At 42.1% G+C, this 18,327-nt stretch overlaps 2 protein-coding genes across 4 annotated transcripts in view; both read left to right on the forward strand.

The window, feature by feature from the left end:
- ptpn9a (protein tyrosine phosphatase non-receptor type 9a) overlaps positions 1-12,345 on the forward strand; it is a 46,787-nt gene extending 34,442 nt beyond the window's left edge. For both annotated transcript variants that reach the window (XM_014124057.3, XM_014124058.3), the window contains 7 exons: positions 131-447; positions 865-952; positions 3,357-3,426; positions 4,847-4,925; positions 5,120-5,270; positions 7,064-7,271; positions 7,608-12,345. In XM_014124057.3, the coding sequence (XP_013979532.1) occupies positions 131-447; positions 865-952; positions 3,357-3,426; positions 4,847-4,925; positions 5,120-5,270; positions 7,064-7,271; positions 7,608-7,798 (1,104 nt within the window). In that variant the 3' untranslated portion in view covers positions 7,799-12,345. The remainder of the gene's footprint in view (positions 1-130; positions 448-864; positions 953-3,356; positions 3,427-4,846; positions 4,926-5,119; positions 5,271-7,063; positions 7,272-7,607) is intronic.
- Positions 12,346-13,456: 1,111 nt separating this feature from the next.
- sin3aa (SIN3 transcription regulator family member Aa) overlaps positions 13,457-18,327 on the forward strand; it is a 28,305-nt gene continuing 23,434 nt past the window's right edge. Inside the window, exon 1 of one of the 2 annotated variants that reach the window (XM_082957134.1) lies at positions 13,457-13,523. The gene's annotated coding sequence lies outside the window, so the exon portion shown is untranslated. The remainder of the gene's footprint in view (positions 13,524-18,327) is intronic. The other variant, XM_082957135.1, reaches the window with a different exon arrangement.

The raw sequence follows: 18,327 nt of genomic DNA on the forward strand, positions 1-18,327 counted from the left end.
ATTCCAGACTTGTATTGACATGTGGTCCAGTTGTAATGACGTGAGTGTGTTTCGAAACGGAGCAAGGAAGTTATTTGATTGTGGTAGGTGAAGCCCTCACTCTCTCCTACATCCTTCCCCTCTCTCCCAGGTCCAGATGGTCAAAATGTCTGACCTCTGCCAGCACCTCCCACGGGACTGTCTCCCTGAGCACCTGGGGGGGCTGCTGCCCCTGGATGCCCACAGCTGGAACCAGCAGCTTCTGGCTGGGCAGAACGGCCGTGTGGACCCCGTGGATGAGCTGGTTGGCATCCCCCTGGAGGACTCGTCGGTCCACAACCCTGGGCCTGAGGCCATGCGTCTGCCTGAGCTCATGGCCCACCTGGGCAGGCTCCAGCGGTCAGGCATCCACCTGGAGTACGAGGAAATCCGCAAGGAGCAACCACCTGGGACATTCCATTGTGCCCTGTGAGTAGATGGATAGAAGCACTTATAAAAGTTTAGCTTTGGGTCAGTCTACATTTCCAGGCTTTTGAGCTGGACGGAGAGAAGCCTAGAGTTCCGGGCCCATATTCACAAAGCGTCTGAGTAGGAGCTGATCTAGGATCAATCTCTCCTGTCCGTGTAATCGTATTCTTTATGATCTAAGACAAAACTGATCATATACTAGCACTCCTAGTCTGAATCTTTGAGGCCCCTGAACCCTCACTGGGTTACAAATGAGAGGAGACTGTAGGTTTATCAATTAAACTTCCAAGGAAATAATTAAAGTGTCAAACTGTGTGGCAAAACTTTGCACCAGTCCCTTGGAGTAGGAAGTTGATGTATTGTTTTATGATATTCATAAATCACCATTGGTTGATTTTTGTCTGTCAATCTCTCCAGTACTGCATATAACCAGGAGAGGAATCGCTATGGGGATGTCCTGTGTCTTGACCAAACAAGAGTTCACCTGAAAACCAGAAGAAATGAGGTGTGTACTTCTCAAAAGTTAAATGACAACGTCATCATGCAGTTAAAGTTTACAGAATCATAACACAAGAGATATCAGTAACACTTTCTAGGAATCACCTGTGCATAGTGCATACAGTGCCTTCACTAAGTATTCATACCCCTTGACTTATTCCACATTTTGTTACATCCTGAATTCAAACTTGATAAAATATATATTTTTTAAATTCCATCTTCACACAATACCCCATAATGACAAAGTGAAAATATATTTTTTGAAATGTTTGCACATTTATTGAAAATGAAATACAGCTATCTCATTTACATAAGTATTCACACCCCTGAGCCAATTCACACCCCCACCAAGCCCCTTTGGTGGCAATTACAGATTTGAGTTGTCTTGGGTATGTCCGTATCGGCTTTGAACATCTGGATCTGGGTCGTCTCCCCTTCTTCCTGGCAGATTTTCTCAAGCTCTGTTAAGTTAGATGGGGAGTGAACAGCAATCTTCAAGTCTTTCCACAGATTTTCAATGGGATTCAAGTCTGGGCTTTGGCTAGGCCACTCAAGGACTCATATTCTTGATCTGAAGCCATTCCAACGTTGCTTTGGCTGTATGCTTGGGGTCATTGTCCTGTTGGAACATAAATCTTCTCTCTAGTCAAAGGTTGTTTGTGCTCTGAAGTGAGTTTTCATTGAGGATTTGCCTGTGTTTGGCTCCATTCATTGTTCCCTCTTTCCTTACCAGTCTCCCAGCATCCCCATAGCATGGCGCTGCCACCACCATGCTTACAGTAGGGATGGTGTTTTACGGGTGATGAGCTGTGCCTGTTTTTCTCCAGACATGGTGCTTTGCATTCAGGCCAATGTTCAGTTTATCCCATTAGACCACAGAATCTTTTGCCTTATGCTTTGAGTCATTCGTGTGATTTTTGCTAAATCCAGGTGTGCTGTCATGTCCCTGTTTCTCAGGAGTGGCTTCGGTCTGGCCACTCTTCCATAAAGCCCAGATTGGTGAAATGATGTAGAGCCTGTTCTCCTATCGCAGCCAAGAAACTGTAATTCTGTCAGTGGTCATTGAGTTCTTGGTCACCTCCCTGACCAAGGTTCTTCTTGCCCGGTTGCTCAGTTTGGTCAGACAGCCAGAGTCTGGCACAGTCTGGGTAGTGACATATTCTTTTCAATTTCCAAATGATGGAGACCACTGTGCTCTTTGAAACTTTCAACACTCTAGAAATTGTTTTATACCCTTACCCGGATATATGCCTCCATCACAATTCTATCTGAGATCTACGGACAGTTCCTTGGACTTCATTGTATATTTTCTGCTCTGAATATGCACTATCAACTGTGGAACCTTATACACTGAGTGTACAAAACATTAGGAGCACCTGCTCTTTCCATGACATGGACTGACCAGGTGAAAGCTATGATCCCTTATTGTCCCCTGTTAAATCCACTTCAATCTGTGTAGATGAAGGGAAGGAGACCAATTAAAGAAGGATTTTTAAGCCTTGAGACATGGATTGTGTATGTGTGCCATTCAGAGGGTGAATGGGTAAGACCAAAGATTTAAGTGCCTTTGAAAGGGGTATAGTAGTAGGTGCCAGGTGCACTGTTTTATGTGAAGAACTGCAACGTTGCTGGGTTTTTCCTGCTCAACAGTTTCCTGTGTGTAACAAAGGTCCACCACCCAAAGGACAGCCAGCCAACTTGACACAACTGTGGGACGCATTGGAGCCAACATGGGCCAGCATCCCTGTGGAACGCTTTCGACACCTTGTGGAGTCCATGCCCGACGTATTGAGGCTGTTCTGAGGGCACAAGGGGGTGCAACTCAATATTAGTAAGGTCTTCAGTGTATAAATCATGTCCAAACAATTGAATTGGCCACAGGTAAACTCCAATCATGTTGTAGCGCTAGCTCAAGGATGATCAAAGGGAATTGGAGTGTCATAGCAAGGGGGTGTGAATACTTATGTAAATGAGATACTTCTGTATTTCATTTTCAATAAATGTGCAAAAATGTCTAAACATGTTTTCACTTTGAGAATTATTATTTTTTTAATCAATTTTGAATTCATGCTGTAACACAACAAAATGTGGAATTAGTCAAAAGCTAGAAATACTTTCTGAAGGCATTGCCTTTCATCAAGCACAAAGTGCATTAGAAGACTTGCTGTAAGTATTCCTGTCTTTCTAAACACACCTATGCCTACTCATTACATGTGGTTCCCAGAACTTGAAATATTAATTTAAATGATTGATTAATCTTGAGCATGCTTGAGCAATCTTGAGCAAGACACAAATAACTGAGCTATATTTTCATGTTTGTATAATGTTATCTGAATTGCTACTGTACAGCTCTGTTATAAGACCCCTATTCTATCGTTCGCTGTGACAAAGTCCTGTTTTTTTCCCCACAGAGATCGGATTACATCAACGCCAGCTTCATGGACGGCTACAAACAGAAAAATGCATACATTGGTACTCAAGGTACAAAGATGGCACTCTATGATACCTGCTAGTTTCACTATCAGATACTTTTGCACTAATACATTTTTTTCATGGGATATTTATTAATTTGTAAGAGGTTCCTTTGGTTCTCAAACTATTGATATTTTGGTAACACTAAAGTTGGCAGGTAAAATGCATTGTGGTGGATGCGTTGTAAGACTTGTCATAAGCATTTATAACTCCCTGATGATGGGGGTCAAGTGTTAGTTCACAAGGGGGGGGGGGTTGGGGTGCTGTGGGATTATTTAAGAAGAGGTAGGGTTTTAAGAAGATGGGCAGGGATTCTGTTGTCACCATTGTGCCAGGACAGAGAAGAGCTTGGACTGGGCTGAGCACAAGCTGCCCTCCACTAGGTGTGGGAGGGCCAAGAGACCAGAGGTGGCAGAATGGAGTGTTGGGGTGTAGGGTTTGAGCATAGCCTGACGGTAGGGAGGGGCAGTTCCTCTTGCAGCTCCGTAGGCAAGAACCATGGTTTTGTCATGGTGCAAGCTTCAAATGGAAGCCAGTGGAGTGTGCGGAAGAGCGGGTGACATGAGAGAACTTGGGAAGGTTGAACACCAGCCGGACTGCAGCGTTGTGGATAAGCTGCAGGGGTTTGAGTGGCTAGGTTTGGAGGAGAGGGAGACTGAAAAGGAAACAAGGTAGTTTGTGATCAGAGACCTGGAAGGGGGTTTCACTGAGATGAGTAGCAGCCTCTAGTCAAGCGTATTGCTTGCCTTGTGAGTGGGAGGGGACTGGGAAAGAGGGAGGTCAAAAGGAGGGGACAGAGTGAGTTGGAAACAAAGTAATCAAAGGCAGACGTCGGAAGGTTGAAGTTGCCAGAGAGGGAGGAAGGAGAATCTCCACTTAGGAGAAATGAGTAGCCCTGTGCCATGACCGCGATCAGCCCAGAACTCACTCTCTCGGACTACGAGAGAGAACATAGTCAGATGAAAAGAGAGCAGCATGTCTCCGTCAGGGCCAAAAAGTCAAGGGACTGAAGGGCAGCATTGGCTGAGATGAACTCGGCGTTCTTGATCGGCAGTTCCAAACGCTGCCATAAGCTTTTTTTTTTCGGTGATTACTTGCGAGCGGGACACAGTCAAACGGTATAAATGTATGTCATTATCATTTCTACACAGTTTTCATTTGGTTTTTGTCCTTTTTAAAGTATATATTGAGTTCAGGAATTGGCGTAAGCAGCATGAGTCTATAGCCCCATCCTGCCTGGTGTCACGGTATAGGCTGGTGTTGTAATGATGTGGGGAATGTTGTCTTGGCACATGTTTGGTCCCTTAATGCCAATTGAGCAACGTTTCTATCTCCCTAAGGATTTAGGCCGTATGCTTGACACCCCTGCTTTATGATGTCTTTATTAAAAGTAGTTAATTCCCTTCATTCTACCCTCTGCTGTCCATAGGACCACTGGAGAAAACCTATGGGGATTTCTGGAGGATGGTCTGGGAGCAAAACGTGCTAGTCATTGTCATGACAACAAGGTAGTTCATCTTCTTACATATTTGTTTTACCCAGTGGGCATGATGTAGAGAATTGTTGTTAAATGAGTCGTTGACAGTCGGAAATTACTGTTGTGAACCAGACCCAAATACTGTAGGTTAAAATGGGGCACTTCCTAGAGGTTCTAGAAAGATCGTCAATACCTTCATGGAGATAATGGATCTGTGTATTGCAGGGCGGACGAGGGAGGTCGGAAGAAGTGTGGTCAGTACTGGCCTCTGGAGGAAGGCGGCCAGGAGGTGTACAGTCACATGGCTGTGGTCAACCAGAGGGTGGACAATCACTCCCACTACAACCAGACCACTCTGGAGCTGCACAACATGGAGGTACAGTAGCAAGCTACAGGTCTCAAGTGACCTCTGAGATTATCTAGCTATAGCACACACTACTATCTCTTAGACTGTTGGCTAATATCAAAACTTCCATCGAGTTTGAACGATTGCAAAACATTGGTGGTTGTTCACCCACTTTGAAGCTACAGTGAGGGGGGGAAAGTATTTGATCCCCTGCTGATTTTGTACGTTTGCCCACTGACAAAGAAATGATCAGTCTATAATTGTAATGGTAGGTTTATTTGAACATTGAGAGACAGAATAACAACAAAAGTCCAGAAAAATGCATGTCAAAAATGTTATAAATTGATTTGCATTTTAATGAGGGAAATAAGTATTTGACCCCTCTGCAAAACATGATTTAGTACTTGGTGGCAAAACCCTTGTTGGCAATCACAGAGGTCAGATGTTTCTTGTAGTTGGCCACCAGGTTTGCAAACATCTCAGGAGGGATTTTGTCCCACTCCTCTTTGCAGATCTTCGCCAAGTCATTAAGGTTTCGAGGCTGACGTTTGGCAACTCGAACATTCAGCTCCCTCCACCGATTTTCTATGGGATTAAGGTCTGGAGACTGGCTAGGCCACTCCAGGACCTTAATGTGCTTCTTCTTGAGCCACTCCTTTGTTGCCTTGGCCGTGTGTTTTGGGTCATTGTCATGCTGGAATACCCATCCACGACCCATTTTCAATGCCCTGGCTGAGGGAAGGAGGTTCTCACCCAAGATTTGACGGTACATGGCCCCGTCCATCGTCCCTTTGATGCGGTGAAGTTGTCCTGTCCCCTTAGCAGAAAAACACCCCCAAAGCATAATGTTTCCACCTCCATGTTTGACGGTGGGGATGGTGTTCTTGGAGTCATAGGCAGCATTCCTCCTCCTCCAAACACGGCGAGTTGAGTTGATGCCAAAGAGCTCCATTTTGGTCTCATCTGACCACAACACTTTCACCCAGTTGTCCTCTGAATCATTCAGATGTTTATTGGCAAACTTCAGACGGGCATGTATATGTGCTTTCTTGCGCAGGGGGACCTTGCAGGCGCTGCAGGATTTCAGTCCTTCACGGCGTAGTGTGTTACCAATTGTTTTCTTGGTGACTATGGTCCCAGCTGCCTTGAGATCATTGACAAGATCCTCCCGTGTAGTTCTGGGCTGATTCCTCACCGTTCTCATGATCATTGCAACTCCACGAGGTGAGATCTTGCATGGAGCCCCAGGACGAGGGAGATTGCCAGTTCTTTTGTGTTTCTTCCATTTGCGAATAATCGCGCCAACTGTTGTCACCTTCCCACCAAGCTGCTTGGCGACGGTCTTGTAGCCCATTTCAGCCTTGTGTAGGTCTACAATCTTGTCCCTGACATCCTTGGAGAGCTCTTTGGTCTTGGACATGGTGGAGAGTTTGGAATCTGATTGATTGATTGCTTCTGTGGACAGGTGTCTTTTTATACAGGTAACAAGCTGAGATTAGGAGCACTCCCTTTAGGAGCACACAATTAATCTCAGCTCGTTACCTGTATAAAAGACACCTGGGAGCCAGAAATCTTTCTGATTGAGAGGGGGTCAAATACTTATTTCCCTCATTAAAATGCAAATCAATTTGCAAAATTTTTTACATGCGTTTTTCTGGATTTTGTTGTTATTCTGTCTCTCACTGTTCAAATAAACCTACCATTAAAATTATAGACTGATCATTTATTTGTCAGTGGGCAAACTTACAAAATCAGCAGGGGATCAAATAAATATTTCCCTCACTACATCTCATGGGCTGTGTGTGTGTGTGTCTGTCTACCAGAATTGTGAGCAGAGGCAGGTGACCCACTTCCAGTACCTGAGCTGGCCCGACTACGGCGTCCCCACCTCGGCTGTGACGCTCATTGACTTTCTGGGGGCCGTCAAGAGGCAGCAGAGGCGGTCAGTGAAGGCCATGGGGCCTCAGTGGACGGGCCACCCCTTGGGACCCCCCATGGTGGTTCACTGCAGTGCTGGCATCGGCAGAACAGGTGAATTATTACTGTGACGACCACATTATTGTGACGACCACCACTCCTTGAGTCTGACACGCATAGACTCATTCTAGTCCTTCAGTCCCAAATAGACACATCTTTCCTGCCAAAAATAAGCCCTGTGGTAAGATCGGTGTAAAGCACAGAATGACTTAGAATCTCTATGGACAGTCATAGGTGTCACCTCCATTTCTCTAATAGGGATTCTATTTCTAAGGCCATCACCTTGGCTATAATGTATGAAGGCCATAGTGAACTAATGTTATTCCTGCATTTTCCCCACAACATATTTGTTGATAATGATGTCTCCTGCCTTCCCTCTCCTCTCCCCAGGTACCTTCTGTGCCCTGGACATCTGTCTGTCCCAGCTGCAGGATGTGGGGACGCTCAACGTGTGTCAGACGGTGCGGCGGATGAGAACGCAGAGGGCCTTCACCATCCAGACCCCAGACCAGTACTACTTCTGCCACAATGCCATCCTGGAGCACGCTCAAAGACAGGGCCTGCTCTCAGCCAATCAGTGATGCCTGGTGGTCGCCTTGTAGTTCTCATAGCCAGTCTGTGATGCCCTGGGTGTTGTCGTAGCCTATCAGTGACCCTTCTCGCAGCCAATCTGTGAATCCAGGGGACACTTTGTAGCCAATCAGCATGCCCACTTCTAGCAAATGCCATCACTTCTTCCCTTTTTAAGAGGCCTTTAAGACCAACTCATTCCTCCTTCTGACTCTGCCACTTCTGACAGAGCCACAGTTGTGATGAAAAATGTTAGATAGTAAGACATAATAACATACAAGACACAGCAACCTGGCAACAAATGTTGTCAGTTTTGTGTCTGAGGAAGGTTTTGAATCATTATGTGGCCGTTATCTGTGTCTATACGAGTCTGTCGTTTAGTGTTGTGACATACTGCACACATCATTCGCTTTGGTGTCTTGTGTGATCCAGATACTTAGCAGTAACCGATGACATGAACTTTGCGTTCAACATCCTTTTTAAGAACCTACCACATCTGTGACCAGTTCAGTGACCTTTGAGAAGGCCTTTTCTCTTGCTCTCTCCCTCTCTCCATCCTCTACCTGTGAAAGCAAAGAAGAATGGTATTGGAGAAGAAAGTAATAATAATAGTTTTTTTTCATGGTCTTTTGCCTCTTGGTATTGTCGTTGTGACCTTGGCATACAAGCGTTGAATCCCTCCTGGGACGACCCCCCCCCCCCCCCAACTTCTCCTGGGCCATTGAATCGAATGGCTACATGTAAAAGTTGCCCCTGAGATGCATGCGGACTTCTCATCTTACCCTACCCCCAATCCAAGCCTCAACCATTGAGAGTTAAAATGCATAGATGACCTTAAGTTCAACTTAAAGTAATACTACACATATTAATGTTTTTGTGAGCAGCTGATAAAGTTGCTATCTCGATGCATTTCCTGCAGATCGAATAATTAAGAGCTGGCCTCCTGACAACACATGAACCATCTGCCTTCATTTTGTTATTGTAAGTCATTCACATTGGCTGTTCAAACGTTCCTTGTGAAAATCTTGTAGTGATCGTGACATTAAATGTTTGGTCGCCGCTGCATTCACTCAGTAGTTGTTCCGTTTGCTTCAGTTGTGTCATGTACGTCTGAGCCGCCTATGCTGCAATGGACCTAGTGTAGGAAGGCCATAACCCTGCTTCCGCTTTAAGACACCAGTCTTAGACCTCACCTCAGTAAAGTGCAATAGACTTTTATACACAGCCATGTTGAAGCACTTTGTGCTTTTAGAGATTACAGTTCTTGTGTTGGTAAAGTGCATTTAAGGTGAAATTACAATTATAGGAGATTGTATACATGTGATATACAGTGCCTTCAGAAAGTATTCACACTTACTTACTTATTCCACATTTTGTTACAGCCTGAATTAAATATATGTTTTTTCTCTCACCCATCTACACACAATACCTCATAATGACAAAGTGAAAACATGTTTATTTTATTTTTTTACATTTATTGAAAATTAAAATCAGAAATCTAATTTTACATGAGTATTCACACCACTGAGTCAATACTTTGTAGAAGCATCTTTGGTGGTGATTACAGCTGTATGTTTTTTTGGGGGGGGTAAGCCTAAGAGCTTTGCACACCTGGATTTTACAATCTTGGTAAGGAACTCCAGTGTAGATGTTTTAGGTAATTGTCCTGCTGAAAGGTGAATTTGTCTACCAGTGTCTGTTGGAAAGCAGAGTGAACCAGGTTTTTCTCTAGGATTTTTCATCTGCTTATTCTTATTGTTTATTTTTGGCTTAAACTTCCTTGCCAATGACAAGCATACCCATAACATGATGCAGCCACCACCATGATTGAAAATATGAAGTGGTACTCATTGATGTGTTGGATTTGCCCCAAACACAAAGTTTTGTATTCAGGAAAAAAGTAAATTTCTTTGCCACATTACTTTAAGTGCCTTGTTGCAAACAAGGTGCATGTTTTGGAATTTGCGTGTCCTGTACGGGCTTCCTTTTCACTGTCATTTAGATTAGTATTGGGAAAGGGGATACCTAGTCAGTTGTTCAACTGAAATGTGTCTTCATTGTGGAGTAACTACAATGTTGTTCCATCCTCCGTTCTTATATTACAACCATTAAATTCTGTTTTAAAACCACCTTTGGCCTCATGGTCAAATCCCTGAGCATTTTCCTTCCTCTCCAGCAATTTAATTAGGAAGGACGCCTGTATCTTTGATTGGGTGTCTTGATGCACCATCCAAAGCCTAATTAATAACTTCACCATGCTCAGAAGGATATTCAGTGTCTGCTTTTTACATGTTTTACACATCTACCAATCAGTGCCCTTTGCAAAACATTGAAAAACCTGCCTGGTCTTTGTGCTTGAAATTCACTACTCAATTGAAGGACCTTACACTTTATTATCTGTATGTATGGGGTACTCATTCAAAACTAATGTTAACCACTATTGAACATGGAATGATTCCATGCAACTTATGCGATTTGTAGCACATTTTTACTTCTGAACTTATTTAGGCTTGCCACAACAAAGGGGTTAAATACTTATTGACTCAAGACATTTCAGCTTTACATGTTTTAATTTCTAAATGTTTTCACAACCCAAATCCCACTGACATTTGTGTGTAGATCAGTGACACAAATCTTAATTTAATCCATTTTTTTTTTTTTAGGCTGTAATAACAAAATGTGGAAAAAGTAAAGGGGTGTGAACTCTCTGAAGGCACTGGGTACAATATAACTTGATTACTGTTGATTGAACTTTTGACCTTCAGAAAGTATTCAGACCCCTTAACTGTTTCCACATTTTGTTACAGCTTTATTCTGAAATGTATAAAAACTAAATTAAATCCTCAATCTACACACAATACCCCATTATGACAAAGCAAAAACAGGATTTTTAGACCACTTTTACAAATGTATAAAAAAATATATACCTTATTTACATAAGTATTCAAATACTTTGCTTTGCGACTTGAAATTGAGCTCAGGTGCATCATATTTCCATTGATCATCCTTGATGTTTCTACAACTTGGTTGGACATGATTTGGAAAGGCGCACACACTTGTCTAAGGTCCCACAGTTGACAGTGCATGTCAGAGCAAAAACCAAGTCATGAGGTCAAAGGAATTGTCCGTAGAGCTCTGAGACAGGATTGTGTCGAGGCACAGATCTAGGGAAGGGTACCAAAACATTTCTGCAGCATTGAAGTTCCCCAAGAACACAGTGGCCTCATCATTCTTAAATGGAAGAAGTTTGGAACCACGAAGACTCTTCCTAGAGCTGGCCGCATAGCCAAACTGAGCAATCCAGGGAGAAGGGCCTTGGTCAAGAACCTTATGGTCACTGACAAGAGCTCCAGTGTTCTTCTGTGGAGATGGGAGAACATTCCATCTCTGCAGAACTCTACCAAGCAGGCCTCTATGGTAGTGGGCAGATGAAAGCCACTCCTCAGTAAAAGGAGACTAGTCAGGATCAAGGGAAAGATGAATGGAGCAAAGTACAGAAGATCCTTGATGAAAGCCCCAGTCTGAGGTCCCGAACAGGTTAAGGTTTACCTTCCAACAGGACAAAGACCCCAAGACAATGCAGGAGTGGCTTCGGGACACAATGTCCTTGAGTGGCCTAGAATGAGCCTGGACTTGACCTGATCGAAAATCTCTGGAGAGACCTGGAAATAGCTGTGCAGCGACACGCCTCATCCAACCTGACAGAGCTTGAGAGGATCTGCAGAAAATAATGGGAGAAACTCCCCAAATACAGGTGTGTCATACCCAAGAAGACTCTGCTGTAATTGCTGCCAATGGTGCTTTAACAAAGTATTGAGTAAAGGGTCTGAAAACTGAAGTAAATGTGATTTCACTTTGATAAATTAGCAAAAATGGCTAAACCTGTTTTTGCTTTGTCACTGTGGTGTATGGTGTTTAGATTTGGGGGGGGGGGGGGGTGATTTAATCAAATTTAGAATAAGGCTGTAACATAACAATGTGGAAAAAGTGAAGGGGTCTGAATACTTTCCGAATATAATCCATCTGTACCTGACATCTTGTCATGATTAGACGTAGTATATTACCGTTCCCATTGCTGTACAGTGCCTGTGCATCATTACATGATATCTTATAGTTGGATGAAATGTGTTCTTTGCAACTGAATTCATATTGAATTTGCTTGAAGTGGAGCCTCATTTTAGTCCGCCATCCTCGTGCACTCTTAATTATTTTAGATTTATTACTTTCAATGACGGTCACAAAGTGTGACCAATATTATTTTTCTATTGTATTCAACTTTTTCTTACAAGTATTCAGACTTTAAAAGTATCTACTTTAAATTATATTCTCAGTTGTAACATTACTTGTTATTAGTATGATTGAGGACAACTGAATCAAACTATGCTGTATGAAAAGCCAACATTTGTCTACACGTGCATTTGAAATGGTTCTGTCTTATTACCCAATTTTTTAATTTTTTTGTCAAGTATTATATTTTCCAATCGAAGGAGATTGGGATATGTCCAATAACCTTTCAAAGGAAGACAGTGTATTCAGCATATTAAATGGTGATTCCCAATTGATTGTGTGCTTTTGTCATATTTTAATCTGGTTTGTCTAGACTAATCATATTTCTGAAATCTAAGCTTGAAGAAAATTATTAATTTGGCTTTAATTATTTTTTTGTGACTTGATTACATTTCTTAGCATCTATAAAAGGCTCTAGTCTTGGCTCCAGGATTGTTTTGCAGCTTTCTGAGGTGGCCAAAAGCTCCATAAATTCCAGAAGGGGGAGCTAAGATCTTTTCAACTCCAATTTAGTATTCCATCTCCCCTGTGATAATCGTTACTTGCTCTTGCTAAAACTTTGAGTTATCTGCTGTTGACTTTTTTTGTCCAATAGTAGTGGTTTGGACATCAATGATAGGATGCCCTAATATTATCACCACAGGGAAGTTGTCCCTAATGAGCCTTCATACTATCCTTACCTCTTACTTCAATTTTAGTATTGTTGGACAAATGTGAATACATTTGCATTTACTGCACACTCAACTCACAGGTTTTGTTTTTTGCTCCAACCCAGCAGTAGCCTATGGCCAAGTGTCACTTCTCAGTAGTCTGCATGCATTTAAGATATCAAAGATATCCCAGAAGTTAAAGTAGCAGAGGCTTTTCTTTTTCTTTAAGTGTCATGCCTCATCTTGACTCCATGGTTACAATTTAGGCTTGCTTGAATCAAGATGCTCTTAATTTGGAGGAAACCTGGTGGCATCCACCTGAAAGTGAAGGGAGGGTAGCCTAATCGAGAATAGATATTTATTATTACATTATGTACTATTTTAAATTCTATTGTATAAGATGCATTAAAGACATTTCTGCTCACTTTAGCTGCTCCCAAAGGCTATTATTTAATAAAGATTGGTAACATTTCAACCGTCGAGGTCTTCCTCTTTTGCTGTTTACTTTGTCACCAGGTGAGTCTTCTGCCATAGCTTATGAATCTGACAATAACATATCTACAATTTAAAACAATATGAATCAAAGTTCATACCAAATCCTTATTTGTTTCAAACTATTACATTTCTTAGACTAGACCAGCATAAAACAAATAGGCCTATAGGTAAGTTCGGCGGGTAATATTTAAACTTAAATGACGTAAGAAGAAGTGTACGCCAATGCAAGAGGGGAGGGAGGGGGGGCGTTTCCAACTATTTTGTTACAAACACGAATCCGGAGTGAGAAGATCATTTTTCCTAGGTATGTAACAGCTGGTAAAGCAAACATAAATGTTGCTGCTTTCATATTTCGTACCATATGACATTCATAAGGATTAGGAAGGTTAAGGGTATATAGGCTATGAATCTTGTTCTTGCAAATGTATTGGTGTTTACGCGATAATGTCAAAGGAACGGCCAAAATAAGGACATGGTTGCAAGCCACATTTCCCCCAAGCATGCGTTTCTGTTGCTGAAATAACACAAATTAAATGTAAATGAGGTTATATAGAAATTGTTTACACTTCCCGAGAAGTAAAAATACTATGTAGTATCTTGCAGACCTCGATGTATAGGCTACAGTTTGCAAATGGTTCGGCAGGGGGAGGGAGTTATTGTGGTGAATAGGACATTTTACTCCGAGTATCAAAGTAAACAAAGAATTGACTCGACGCTCAAACGGAGGCATTTCCTTTACATTTACCACTGCTTTTGACACGGAATTGCCTATAACTTCAATTGTAATGACGCTTACAAAATGTTTCATAGTTCCTATTTGACTTTGGCAATGAATGTTGAGGGCAACTGACTTGCATGTTTCGAACGAAATCTGCTATTGATATCTGAAATTATCTAAATTGTTGTAGTCTCGTATATCAGGTTTCAACCATTGTCCTCGCTGCGAGTGCCAAATCTACGCACAACAAAGCTGCTGCAACCGGGGAAATAATATAGTTTGCTATGTTTCCCGTATTGCTTTAGAACGCAGCATTTCACAATCGTTCCTGTTCATTTTCGGTAGAAAAGTATCGAACCAGCCAGCGCAGCCTATAGCATTTGGGATTTTGCAGGGCTAATGTGACGCTCCAGTTACAATCTGCTAGCTATATCGAGGGAGACCGAGACTATTCTGCCATCATCCTATAAAACTTGAAGAAATGTCCTTGCTCTGTCCTAGCTGGTTTACTTAATGTTGGCTACATGCTTAAAATGTTTCCGCTCTAGCAATAACCATATGGCTTTTTATGTGTTTGACAACATTATAGATCTGGTGCCTACGTCGGTCGAAATTAGCTGTGCTTCTATTTCTGAGTCTGAATAAGTCACATAGGCGCCTCAAATGGATTCGCCTGTTTGACTGTATTCAGCAGAAGCATGCCAAAACCAAATTCAGAACGAATTAAAATGTGCGTACTGGTCAATGTCTGGTAGTCTGTACACTGGCACGGTTGTCATACAATCGCTGCTGTAATTCCTCGGGTGGAGGAGGGAGGAATCCCTGGCTGTTTCAGCTCCGCCTCCCGTGGGCGATGGTTTATTTTGGAAGTTCCACCACAGTTTCTAAACCCAGAGGCGCAACATCGCGAGACTTCTGGTTACGCTTGCGAAACAGGCCACGGTTTGAGAAGTGAAATATTATTCCAAAGTTTAATTTTATCGAAATCTAAAGGCACTACCTAGATTTGAGCCAATATATTAATGAATATCAGGCCAATGTCTAGTTGAATTTGTTATTACTCCGACCTCGTAAAAGTGCCAAACTGACACGTTTTCATTTGTCAAAAACAACTTTGTCGGAGTGCCTTTGACAGCCTGCATATGCGCAGTTATGCGCGAGACAACTCGGTGTCCCTCCAGCAGGTGACGTTGTTTCGCCCACAAAACAATGTATGGAGGTCAATGAGTGTTAAATTTGGCCAACAATTATATATTTTTTTTCTACGTGAGGTTTATTTGATTGAATAGAAGTTTTGTAATGCTTCAGTTTACGAGTGTACTGATAAGTAGTATAAATGATATGCCGGCAACTTTGAGAAAATTCACATTATTGTAGTTGTCTCGAGATGACTATGCATATTCATGAAGGTGGCGAAGGATATCATTACACTACTAAACGCGCATCCAAGTTCAGTTTAGCATAGGGTTTGCTGGACGCTTCTGACTTGGACTGAAATAGGGGCCGGTACTCATGTTGCGTGCCAGTACGGTTGATATTTAGGTGCAGGAGCGCCACAATACTTTTGAGCTAATATTCTATAAGAGGAACAGGAGCTCAAGCAGTAACATTTTAGGTGCCGGTGTTGGGCCGAAAAGTACCCCCTGTCAGAAAATTAAGTATATTGGGGGGGGGGGTGATTTCGGCAAGGCCATTTTCTTGCCTGCTGAAATCGTTGTCGTCGTACCCCCCTTCTAATTTCCTTAATTTTTCCCTTAATTTTGTGGCTGGAGTCAAATACTTCCCGTGGCACACGCTACTGGTCAACATGAGCTACCAAAATGATTCTGAAGTGTGCCAGGCCTTGCAGTCCCAAGAAAGAAAAGGGGAAGAATTTCGTCAGGAAAGAAAATGGCCTTGCCGAAATCCCCACACAATTTTTTTCCCTACATTTTGTGGCTAATCAAATACTTTGTGGCACACATCAGAGTCAAATGCTTTCTATAGCACAAACTTCACACAAGGATAGGCAACCAAAATTTATTATTAATGTATGTGTTATATTAAACATAGGAGGGAGTAAAATGTAGGCAAGCAATAAACATTACAGAACAACTACTAGTCGAATAAGACATGGGAGAGATGACGAATTTTGGCAGAGATTTATTTAGACTAATACATTTGAAACAAATAGCCAAACCCGAAAACTGCAGACATTACTAGTGCCTCCCCCGCCATCAAACCGACATAAAAAAATAAAATGAAACGCAGCCTAACGTGATCAGAAATGTTAACTAGCAAGCAAGTCACAGCAATGAAGAATTGTGTGTGTGCGCGTTTATGCGAAGGGAGGGAGAATTCTGGCAGGGGGGAGCTTTTCGGCACAACACCGGTACTCTGCTCTGGTGAGCTCCTGCCCGTCAAGCACTGCTTCTGACTGGTCTTGGAACAGTAACAATGGGTACTCTCTCTCCCCGCTTGGTTTGATGGGATATGTAGTGATTTCTGCCAACACAGCCAGATATGTACACAGTCTTGTACCCTTCACTTTTTTTTTTAACTGACGATCGTATTTGTTGATTAAATCGGACATAATTAGTATAATGTGTGATGCTAGAATTAAGATAATTGACAGAAGAAAACTCTACAGATGGCTAAATTACTTCCCCCGACATGAAGGGTCCGTGGAGATCCTCCTCACCACTCTGAAACAGACATGCCTGGTGACCAAATTCATGATGTTTTCCGTGCAGCGAGAGTTGAGTGGCGACTAACGGATTCGGTTCAGTCAGTCGTCCTGATGAGCCCTGATGAGGAATAACTTGTAAATTGGTACCATCTGGATGTCACGTGATAGTCTTCACTGCTCAATGGGGATGTACAATATTAAGTTACAAATTCTCGTTGAAGTTTCTAGCCACAATATCCAATTTAGCTAGAAACTTTAGCGAGAATTTGAAACATAATATTGTACATCCCCATTGAGCAGTGAAGACTATCACGAGATCCAGATGGTATCAATATTACAGGTTATTTCTCATGTAGGCTGCTATCCTAATACAAAATAAAAATCAAGTGGGATGGAACAAATTGGAGATTGTGACCACCAATGTTACCTTTAAATTTTGGGGGCCCTGAGCAAATTGTTGGTCTTGTGAGCAGAAACTTGAACATTGTGAGAATTTTGTGCAACTTCCGGTGTGCGTTTATAGTGAACACCCTTATAATTTTAGACCGTAGCCAATATGCTATTGTGGCTATTTGAGCATAATGCAGGCCTACCAACAAAACATTTTTTCATGGAAATAGCTTTTGATTTCTATGATAAAGCCTACAGTAGCCTATGTGGTGTTCAATGCAGGCCTACATTACATGAGACTTTTAAAAATGTTTTTATGTTATATGAAAGGGCTTGCCATGAATTCATGAATTTTGACTTGGTCTGTAATGCCATGGGCCAAATAGGTAACTGTAAATTGTATTGTTGTATGATGCAAGAAACCACTAACAATATGCAATCAATTATTATTATTATTACCATACAGACAATTAGACAATGTAGGCTACCCCTCTGTTTATTGGCTTATTTGTATAGTCAAGCCTGTCACAGAATGCAAGACTGTCACTTTATTTTATTTAATATTTTATTTAACTAGGCAAGTCAGTTAAGAACAAATTCTTATTTACATTGACGGCCTAGGAACAGCGGGTTAACTGCCTTGTTCAGGGGCAGAACGAAGATTTTTACCTTGTCAACTCCGGGATTCGATCTACCTGCTGCCCTTTTAATTAAGACATACGCTTTTTACCTGACTGGCTTTTCAAAGACAACTTGAAATGTAGCCTACACGTTTTGTGCTCTTGTAGGAAGCAATAACTCCCCATTGTTGACCTATACTTGTCTATAACTGGGCGAATAACTCGCTAACAAGCAAAGAATATGAACAAATGTGCACACGCTCTGAACTGATCTAAAAAAAGTGCATTCACTCGCCAATAAAATTGTGCTCCGTTGCGCTCTGGCTCTGCTACAACAAAATCACAGACTCAATCTTGCAAAGTTAGATTTGTTTTCTTTAATTGAAAAGGTGATGATATAATGTTGATTTGATCACAGAAAAAACGTTTATCTATATAGTGAAAACTAATGGGGTGAACTCAGTGAAATGTAATCTCGTCTCTGCTTAGCATTTCTTCTTCGTGGCAGTCCCGGTGGTGGTGCACAGTTAAGGGAACATTGGTGATCAATACTGCAAATTATTTATCCCATGTTCATCTACATAACATCACTGACTTTTACAAGTTTTAACTAGCGCCATGCTGTTGCCAGCTAGCCAGCATAAACTACGTTAGCTGGGAAGGGCTTATTGGACAACTGACTGAACCGAATACATTCCTCTGCACATTCTAC

This window comes from Salmo salar, chromosome 10, assembly GCF_965601325.2.
Source record: "Salmo salar chromosome 10, fSalSal1, whole genome shotgun sequence".
NCBI classification, from domain to species: domain Eukaryota; kingdom Metazoa; phylum Chordata; class Actinopteri; order Salmoniformes; family Salmonidae; genus Salmo; species Salmo salar.